This window comes from Nelumbo nucifera, chromosome 1 (genome assembly GCF_055504915.1).
Source record: "Nelumbo nucifera cultivar China Antique chromosome 1, China Antique-T2T, whole genome shotgun sequence".
NCBI classification, from domain to species: domain Eukaryota; kingdom Viridiplantae; phylum Streptophyta; class Magnoliopsida; order Proteales; family Nelumbonaceae; genus Nelumbo; species Nelumbo nucifera.
In genome coordinates this window covers 103,226,791-103,237,753 of record NC_142649.1, presented here as the reverse complement: position 1 = coordinate 103,237,753, position 10,963 = coordinate 103,226,791, and the positions used below count along the sequence as shown (strand labels likewise).

General features: G+C 33.9%; 1 protein-coding gene across 3 annotated transcripts; it reads right to left on the bottom strand.

The window, feature by feature from the left end:
- Positions 1–4,216: 4,216 nt before the first annotated feature.
- On the bottom strand, positions 4,217–5,811 carry LOC104611905 (transcription factor bHLH30-like). 3 transcript variants are annotated; one of them, XM_010279176.3, is made up of 3 exons: positions 5,655–5,811; positions 4,920–5,175; positions 4,217–4,845 (listed from the first exon to the last, which is right to left on the bottom strand). In XM_010279176.3, the coding sequence occupies exons 2-3, from the start codon at positions 5,154–5,156 to the stop codon at positions 4,372–4,374; spliced, it is 711 nt and encodes a 236-aa protein (XP_010277478.1). In that variant the 5' UTR covers positions 5,157–5,175; positions 5,655–5,811; the 3' UTR covers positions 4,217–4,371. The 3 variants fall into 3 exon arrangements, with proteins under 3 accessions (XP_010277478.1, XP_088752746.1, XP_088752747.1); XM_088896620.1 differs by lacking the exon at positions 5,655–5,811 and adding an exon at positions 5,272–5,641; XM_088896621.1 differs by lacking the exon at positions 5,655–5,811 and adding an exon at positions 5,359–5,641.
- Between the last annotated feature and the right edge of the window lie 5,152 nt (positions 5,812–10,963).

Sequence of the window (10,963 nt, the reverse complement as noted above, 5' to 3'; positions counted from 1 at the left end):
AAACGGGCCCTAAATTTGCTCTTCATAAATCATGCCTCCCACCAATCTCACAGTACTTGCAACTACACATCAGAAATATCTCCTATACTTGTATATTGTCATTCATGAGAGATATTCCAAATGAACAGTTGCAGCTTACCATGAGGAGCAAATCCAAATTCGTAGTGGGGCATATGTGTTATTATTGATTAAATAGTTCCTAATACTAATTAAGATACAAGATACTTTTAGAACACCTAATGAGTATAACTCACCCCCATATTCCACATGCAATTTAAATGGGTGGGTCAAAAATTGCTGAATTGGGATTAGCTGAAAATAATGTCTATTTAGCGGGCTGCGGAAGCAATGATATACACAGGGCCCATAGTGAATAGTTCATTAATTGTGTTTTTCATGTATTTTATTATTGGAGTGGAATTTTACCATTGATTTCACAGCCCACTAAACAGCTATAGAGTTTGGTTAATCCTTTCTCAAAATTGCTACCCTCAACCATCCAATGAAGAGTTAATTTGGTTGAGCTTTAAATAATTATAAAGCTCATGGCAATGATGTGGGTACATCTTCTGTTCTTTTTTTTTTTATGACTTTTAACGTTTAATTCCCAATTCGATTTTGAGCAAGACTAGTCCTACTCTGCCATTGCCAAAAGCTTTAGGCCTCATTCGCATCTCGGTAAGTTATATTTATACAAGTAAATGCATTAGGAAAATGTTTCATAGGAAATACTTACCCAAATAAGTAGACTTATCTGTTTACTTTTATTCTCTATGCAAAATTATACAATGACTGTTTTATCCGAAAAAAAAATGATACTATTGAAAAAAATTGCCCCATCATGTATTAGCAATTCTGCACAAAATGGGAAAGTGATTTATTGAAGCCTTAGGAGAGTATTACTTGCTCAGGTAAATGAGCCATTAGGGAATTATTCTTTTTTCGCGGAATCAACTAATACTGAAATACAAATGTGGATTTATTTTTTTCCATGAGACCCACCAACATACTCGCCCCCACTTCCTTGAAAATGAACAAGGCCTTAGAGTTAGGATGATTGAAACTAAATTTCGATGGATGTTTCAAGAAAGTGAGAGCTGGCTCCTTTGTAGTTGTTCTAAGGAATTCCAATTGGGGTTTAATTTATTGCTGCTATTTGTGGTCCTTGGCTCGCTATTTTTCCATTTCAAGCTAAGTTGATAGCTTTGATTGAAGGTTTAAAGTTTGCCAAGTTTTAATTGTGCTAAGTTGGTTGTTGAGAGTGATTGGCAATTGCTCGTGGAGTGCATGTTTAATCATGACATCATTCCACCAAAGGAAGAAGCATTATCTCTTTTTGTTGAGTTGTGGATTTGGGTAAACTAGGTCATGTTTGGTTTAACCGTCATTCTTTCTCATTCTTACCCAAAATCAAATTCTAAAATGGACAAGAATGGGTAAAAGTGGGTAGAATGAAAGAATATTTCCATGGACTCACTTTTTTCCTAAATGAATTTTGTTCAAACTAACAAGTGCCCTATGTTGCCCATTTTCATTATTTAAAAAAACTTTGTATTGACGGTCATAAACTGTCAGCCTAGGTCTCCAAAACCGTTGACATAGATGTTTACCAGCAGATGGCTAGCAATCAATGTTTGTCGGTGTAAGTTTCCATGACAATCCGTTAATAAACATCTATGGTGGCAGTCTTGTAAACCTAAGCCAACGATTTATAACCATCAACATAGAGTTTCTTTAAAGAATGGAAATGAGCAAGATGGGGCATGATGATTCTTTATGCTATAGGCTACCTCAATTTTTGTGTTATGGGCTAATTTTTCATTCTGAAAGGAATGTAGCCCACGAAAAAACTTTTGTAACCATGCAAACACTCTAATGTTATTCATTTTCCCAGAATGAGCAAGAATTAAACAAATGAGGACTATAGTAGCAAAGCAAAATTGGCCTTAGTGTTTGCTTGTGTTGTTTGGAGTTTGTAGTCTTTGTAAGTTGTTTGTTTCGTTGTTTGTTGTAATTTGTATATTTGTTTCATGAATCATTTTTTTACCAAAAAAATCCTTTATAGAGGTATATGGATTTTTAATATTCATCAAAATTCATTGGAGGTTGTGATTGGTGTTAATTTTTTAGGTACCATACTTTTACTGCATCATATATATTACCTTTTTACTAAGTGATTATATAAACTTGCTTGGCTCGTTGCATGTCATAAAAGTTAAACCCAATTACTATATACCATATATGGTTATACTTGCAACTTGCAAGTTGCAACATACATAGCAATGCTCTTACACTAATATTCAACAATGAATTTGGATTTGTTCCACAGATAATGCTCCTCACACCAACCTCATGACATGTTGTAGTTATGTAATGAGAACATCTCCTTATGAATGACAACATACATGTATGGGAGTTGCATAATATATATTATACTTTTTTTTCTTCAGTATTATATTATTTGGTAAATTACAAAGACCCCCTAGTACTATGGGGTCACAGACAACTACCCCCTTGAACTTTCATTTGCAACAAAGAACTTGAACTTTTACTTTATGACAAATACCCCCTCCGTTAAAGTTTTGTTAGCTAACTTTGAAAAATATTTTCATTTAGCATTCAAAATTTTAAATCTCCAAACTACCCTTATTTAACGACTTATGATTCGATTAGCTTTTTAAATATAATTTTGAAGTCCTCTCAGTTGCTCCGATATATCCTTGTAGATTTCTGGTTGAATTCAATACTTAGATAAAATGATAAAGGTTTCTTTCTAATAGATATAAATTTAAGTTTTTGTTCGTTTTTTCTTGATTTATTGGAGAAAAGAGTGGTTATATTTTAAGACAAAGAGAGACATTCTTGTCAATGAAATGAAACAAGAATTTAAAAGAACTTGTTTTTCTATGTTAGTGAAATGATTGTTGTTATTTTAGTTGGTTTCATTTGGAGAAAATGTAAGAGAAAAGGGAAGGAAAGTTCAAGCAATTATTTTAGTAATTTAGTGCATTTTGTCATTTGATTTAACGATTAGGGGGTATTTATCGCAAAGCAATGTTTTAAAAAACTGACTTGGAGTCTAAATTGTGTTTTTAATTTAATTTTTCATTTTTTATTTATAAAAAATATTAAAAATTTCGATTTGAGGCCCTAAAAGGGTTTTTTAGTGAAAATAGCGGGGTAAGGAGCCTTGAGACACATAGATCTTGAAAAGTTACTCAAACTAAAAAAACACCTCGGTCAGACATTGCAGTGCAAAGTTATGGCTTCCTGAAGTTTGCGTACACATTTAATGTGCAACCTGTGACCCAGTCATTAGGTCGAACAGGTCAATAGTCCAATCATCAGGGTTAGATGGTTTTTTGACCAAGTCAATAGTTTTGACTATTCTCTGGGTTTTACTAAAACCATACTTGAAATCTTGACCAGGTGTCGATTTGAGCGGCCATTCAACCAGTCAGATCAACGATAGGTTGAAAACACTATCTCAAAGTGAAAATTCAAGGCTGCATTTGGAAGGTGTAATTTACACTGAACCTTAAATATATATGACCATTGTATTTTGAAATTGATGTAAAAAGTTGTTTAAGTTTTACATCGATAAAATCGATGTAGTTTTTACATCGATTATCGATGCAAAACTTTAAATGTAATGAGATTTTGCATCTATCATTGACATAAAACTACACTCCATCCAAACACACGCAAAACTGAATCGGAGTGTAATTTTACGTTGATAATGATTACACATTTTTACCAAATGCGTACAAAAGCGAATCAATGTAAACTTTACATCGGTTCTTGATTTACATCACACCCAAATACAGCCCAAGGGGTTTTTGTGCAAATAAAAGTGTAGGAGGTAATGTCGCTAACCCATACTAAAGGGGTATTTGAATAAGTGCTTATTATATAAGCACTTAAAAAAAGTTGGAATTTTAGACTTATTCGATAAGCACTTATTTCGGACTTATTTCCCAAATGTCAATAATTGTAGTCAATAAGTGTTCTTATTTTTAAACACTCTCAAACTTAGCCTTAATTTCATTAAAAAAATCTTAAAGGATTTTCGATAATATTTATTTATTTATTTATTGCCAAATTGACCTGTATTTCCATCTTTGAGTATTGCCTCTTTCATAGAGAAAGGAGAGGAGAGGAAGTGACTTTTTTTCCCACTGAAAACTTACCTGAGAAATCAATACCCATGACCTAATTCTTCCACGAAGAAAAAGATATTCCAATTCCCTAAAAAAGAGTAACAAAATGAAAACCATTTTACAATTCCGAGCTCTGAGGTCAATCTGTATGTGCATAAAAGAAGGGTTTTTTAAAAAAAATAAAAATAAAAAGAAGGTTGAGAAGTCAGAGTTATTGGTAATGAGTTGGCCGGAAAAGACGCGGCCGCTTATTTCCCGGCAATATCTCGCCCCAAGCAGGCAAAACGGGCTTGTCGAAAACAGACTTCAGTGCCCTTCGCAGCATCTCCAAATCTTCGTTATCTCCGCTACCTCCCCCATTTCGCCTTTCTATCACAAACACGCCTTTGGTTCGACCCCCCAACGTCGCCATCTCCGCCTTCACTACCCTCCCCCCGGCTGACTTCAGCACTTTCGTCAGATCCGACAGCAGGTCCGGTCGGTCATCGCAGCACAACGACGCTTTTATCGTCTTCGATTCCTCGTCGCAGTAACCCAACGTCAGCTCGTCCGTCTCACCCGGGAACGCCCACTCTCTGCTGCTGCCGTTGCATCCTTCTCCATCCTGTGCTGCCAAGTTGGCAGCAAGCTTCTTCAGCTCCTTCACATGCCGGACCACCTCTGCTAGCAACGTTGCCTTGTCCGTCTGCACACCTCACACGATTAGTATTAGATCAACAACTGATGCCCTTACAAGCTCCGGATTTTCTGCGACTTAACCTTGGTTGTGTTTGGAAGAAGAGTACGAAGGGTGGCGAGGTGACCGTTGATCCGCTCCCGGCGTCTCCTCTCAGCTTCACTGTGACTCTTACATGCAGCCACCGCTTTTGCCTCCGCCGTTATTCTCGAACCTGAAGTCGGACGTCCATCGTTCATCATCTCCAGTGACCAGAGAAAGCAATTCCGATTTGAACTATTATCCTCCCATTCGTAGTAACTTGGAAAAGGCATCGTCATCTTCTTCTTCTTACTTTATCTGAAAGAAAGAAAAGGAAGATTATAGAAATCGGACCGTACCCAGAAAAAAGAAATCTATAAACTGTACAAAGAAACGAAGGTACGTAATAAGTACGTAAACTACTAGGCTACATCTCTCTCCTGGAGACAGGAACATTTAAAAACGGAAACAGGATACTGAGAGAATGGAGATATATATAACTGTAGACGATTCAAGGCATTAATTGGACGAAGATACTCCATAAATAGCAAATACTCATTTTCTTCTTCATTTATTCAGACATCAGAGGGAGAGGGGGAGAGAGAGAGAGAGAGGAGAATAAAGATTAGCTTGATCTGTTGGGAATCTTTCCTTTTATAGAAAGTAATAAGAAAACCGTATCAAAAGATATCTCATAGAGAAACAAAAACAAAGGAGAAAGAGATGACAAAACCAAGATGAATTCGTCCTAGTGATACTTATTCTTGCTGCAACACCAACAAAGATAACCCTCGAACCTTTCTGGTTTTATTCTCCACGTAACGAAGCAGAAAATCCGAAATGCCAATATTCTCCGTGATCTCCTCTTACAAATTAAAAATCGATAAAGAGAAAGGAGAGCTTCATGAAAGCAGCCTGAAACAAGATGAGAGTTTCTTCTTGTTTCCACCTCTATTAGTAGTGGTGGTGAAACGGTGGAAGGGTGAAAATTAATGCACTTTTACTGCGGGGTGTTCTTCTTAATTACTTTCCAGTTTTGTAGGATAAGACAATTGATCTTCATCATAGGGCAGAATAATAGCGCCACCCAGCTGGGTAAAGCAGGATAAGACATTTGATCTTCATGTGAAAAACGTCTGAAACATTGCAAAATTGAACTTGGGTCAGAAGACTCGGGACTCAGGAGCTAACCGACATTGTTTAGGGCCCTGTTAGTCTGTTACTTTGTCACTTCAGAGAGAAAAATGAGCCCATTTGAAACATGGGCCATACCCATATTTGCTTTCTACAATAAATACTTATAATAAGTTTCAAGGTAAATATTGGATCAAATGGAGTGTCTATCTTTTACATATTCAATATGGCAAGTTATGAGTTAATCATCCCCACACCACAATTATTGATCTGTAGTTCCAGTTTCCAAATAGTTGTTCCTTTTAAAATTCCAATTGTTTGATCTAATAAGAGGTGGGAATTAAAAAAGAATCTCATATATCCGTCCCTTTACTATATGAACAGATCAATTCATGAGCAAAAATCATCCAACTGTGTAACATTGAGGAAGACAATATTAATGTTGGAGCTCATGATGATCTTACAAGGTAAAAAAGCAAGGATTAGAATATATTAGTGTATATTAATAGGATAGATATCTCTTATTTATTTTTTTAACTTACAAGTATTAAAGGTGATGTCACGCGATCTGGAAGCTCCCACGTGTCTAATGATTTGGACTTTCAACTTGGATGTTTGTTTGATTGGGCCGAATTGTGAAGGGCCAAACTGATGGATAGTCGAACTGAAGTATACTGCAAAGAGAAGAGAATGAGAGTGCCTAGATGCCTTTTACCCGGGGAGGACACTCCGATGCTTAAATCAGAAAGTGTTTGAGAGTTTTCTGAGAGATTGAGAGAGCTTTAGAGTACTTAGTACACGTACCTTTCCAAGTGGAAATAGGTGCCTTTTATAGGCATCAGAGCTTAGGGCCCCCTTGGTAATGGGCCTGAGCTCTTCGTGGAACTGTTTCCATATTTTCTGGCACGTTAATGTATCAATTGCGAGATCCCCGCGGCGGTTACGGTCTGCCCAATTAAGTCGAGGCGTGTGGTACGGCAAGCCATTGTAACGGTCGAAATGCCAGTGCTTTTGGTAGCGCGATGCTGGACATAGTTAGCGAGCTCTTCCTCGCATGTAGCCTTGGACTCATATAGCTCGGCAGGCTCTTACTGAGCTGTTTTGCTTGGGAACACCAAATTATCCCTCATAAAAAGAATTTTACTAAAAAACTTTTATATCGATATTATTCAAATATCATATCTATATTTTAATCCTTACAACTTGGTTGAAGACAACATTTGTTTCAAAATGTAAGGTGGCAAAACATGACTTTCATTTTTCATATACTGTTTTCTCGTTGGACATTGGTGCGTCCGTTAAAAGGAGACAATGTACCAGGGAACAGTTTGGTCAATGGGATCACTGGTTGGTGTTTTGTCTTTTAACGAGCGTACGTATGCCTTATTGTTTGGGTGGCGCTAGGTTTAAAAGGTCTACAGCATCTGCATCTGCATCTACATCCACTAGAAACAACCAATGAAAATCAGGCTAGACGACAGTTCAGAACTAAACACGTCAGTCTGGAAACAGTACGAAGCACTGATATGTTTGCTTCGGATCGGTGTTTCTAGCCTGCTTCCCATGTCTTGTTTGTAGCAGCTCCCAGTAAAATCGCTTTTCAATGAAGCCTACACCTAGTTTCTTTCCGATGCAATTTCATTTGTATTGCTTTTTTTCTTAATGCTGTATTTGGTTGCAATGCAAATAAATTTGTATTGATGCAAAATTATGACAGTGTAATTTTTGATCTATTTTTGTTTCAAATTTTAGCTTATTTTGTTTGATAGCAGTACAAATGAAGTAAATTAAGTCATGAAACAGAATAAAATAAAATCCAAAACAAAATTAAATAAGAATTTGCATTTTTTATATTTGCACTCCCATGCATTTATACTAGTGCAAATAAATTTGCACTGCAACCAAACACAGCCTAAAACTCAGTTTGGAAGGAATACAAATACAAATATGTAGAGTGCAAAACCTTGAATTTTGTGAATACATACATACATACATACATATATACATACATGCTCCGCCCCTATATATATATTGTATTTGTATCCAAACTGAGCCAAAAAAGGGAAGTTACTAAAATATACACACGAATTCAACTATGAGTTCATTTGAACTAATATATTATCCCTATTAGTGTTTCCTTATAACTGGTTGGTCAATTTCAAATTAAGAAGGAAATAACTCTAAACAAGAAATAGAATCCTTGTCAAGATTAGATTAGGCATCCAATGAAGAAACACTAAGAGATAGAGATAGATAGAGAGAGAGAGAGAGAGAGCTTAACACCACTAGATTACAACTACAACTTTAGATCACGATGTGATAAAACATAGGTTAAATTGTATATCAGTACCCTAATTTCAAAATGTGCCACTATAGTACTTGTACTCTCGAAAATTGCCAATTTAGTCCAAAATCGTTAATTAATGTTAGGTGGCATGTACAGGACAAAAATGCCCTTTAAGTGTAATCTAATTTTCATTTTCAACCAAACATATTGAACTCACTTTATCTTAACGCTTTTCTTTCTCTCCCATATAAAGTCCCTCTTGATGTTGCTTCCACTCATCTCTTTACAATCTCATATGTAGAAAAGACTATTGCCATGGGTAATCAATGGATAACAAGAACAATTTTGTCTTTCTCTTTTTCTTGTTTCTTCTACTATTAATGGCCCTTGTGATTAATGAATAGGGTATGTTTTTTTTTTGTTTTTTAATAAGTTTATTTATTTGAGAATGATCAATGCTAAAAAACATATTAAAGTTCAATGGGGGAAACATTTTTCAGGTAATGGCTATAAATAATGGTGGATTTGGGACTCTATTCACCATTACTCTGGTTTGATCTCAAGAAAGAAAACAATGAATAGTTCTTATTCTAAAGGGTAAGTTTGGAATTTTGAAATGTTACAAATCGCATGTGACATCATGTGCATCAGATAATTGGCGGACTACTAATGACGGGTACTAAATTGATAGTTTTCGGGAATTCAGATACTATAGTGGCACATTTTAAAATTCAAAAAACAAAGTGAGACTAGCCCTAAAGTTTAGGGTACTAATATGCAATTTACCCTAAAACATAACACATATTGGCTGTTGTGCAATGAAACTAAAGCTATTCCCATGGATTATTAGCAATTACTTTTTTCGTCAATTTTATTTCCAGATGTAATTACTTTTATTTGTTAACATCGTGAGCTTACGTGATGGTTGAATCACTGACCTTTTAATTGCAATCTCGTCGTTTAGATGCCCTGTTCTTTTGTTTAACATTGTTGCAACCAAGAGCAAAAACAACCCAATTAATGAAGATTTTGAAAATTTTCAATTTGGTTTATATCTTCTTCCTAAAATATTTTAGCTATATTTTCACTTTTTTTTTTTGTGGGGGGGGGGGGGGTAAAACTTTGCAAGAAATTTGTAAAAGGAGCTGGAGCAGTAGCTAAATCACGCTTTGGAAGAAAGCTAGCCTTGGGCACACAAACAGAATGACCTACTCCATGGTTCTAAGGCTATGTTTGGTTTAAAGGTAGGGAAAGGAAGGGAGAGGCAGGAAAACCTATCAAGGTTTGTAAAGGTTTCCTTGCCTTTCCCTTCCTTTTCCTACTATTTCCTTCAAACCAAATACAACCTAAGGAAACCATTCTAAGGCAAAAGTTGAAGGTTGGTTGGCTTAATTGATCTCCAAGTAGGCCCATGCGACGAGCTTTGTTAAGCGAAAGTTAAACAATAGAAATACATAAGAGTAGACAATCGTTTTAAATTTTAACTTTTTAAATAACTAATAATTATTTATATTTTATATACTACTTTTAATATTTTTTTTGCAATACAAAATTAGTAATAATTAATTTCAGTTAGGGTTGTTCATCAACTCGACCCAAGTTAGTCAGTTTTTTAGTATTTCCAGTCAGCTTTGGTTCAATAAATTCCCTTGGATCAGTTTTGGTTTGACCATCTGTAAACCAACCAAAATTAAATTGACCCGACCATAGATATACATTAATATTTTATATTTTAAATATAATTTTTGTAATATGACAAAGTGGGAAAATTCTCATATTTCTTAGTCCAAAATATTTTATATTGTAAATTTAAAATTTTTGAATTTATTTTTTCAATAATACAGTTGTAATTTTTAAATTTAAATTTAATTTTTAAGTTTAAATATTTTGGACGACTAACCAAACTGAAAACCGACCCAAACTGATGCAACCCAAGTTGTCCAGTTTTCACTAATAGTCGGCTGGTTTTGGGTGACCAACTCCCCAATCTGACTAGTTGGTTTGGTTGGCCAAAGAATCTACAACGAATCGACCCAACCTGTGAGCACTCCTAATTTCAGATAAATTAATAGTTAAATCTCCAATAAATAACAATAGTTTAATTTTCAATAATTATTGATAATTTATAGTGAAAATACATAATTATTGAAAATAAATTTATAACAAAAGTACAGCAAATAAATAACAAAGATATAATAATTACAAAACAAATACAATAAAATATTAAAAATTTTTAATTATTTAAATTTTATTTATTTGAAAGTTATTACATAATATTAAATATTTTGTTATATAACTATTTCGTTGTTTTTAATATTTTTTTATTTAAAATATTTAGTTAATGAAATAATGAAAAAATTTAACTATTTTAAAGTTTTATTATTTCAAAAGAAATTTAAATAATTGTGTTATTGAAAATTTTTAAATATTATTTAGTTATTATATAATATTAAATATTTTGTTATATAAGTATTTATCTATTTTTAATATTTTTTATTGAAATATTTAAATAATATTTTAATATTTTAAATTTTTATTATTTAAACAAAATATAAATAATTTTGTTAATAAAATTTTTAATCTATAAAATAATTATTTATATTTTTACTACATAATTTCATTATGAATTTCATAAAAATATAAAATTATTAATAATCTGAACATTATCAAATGTATTATAATCAT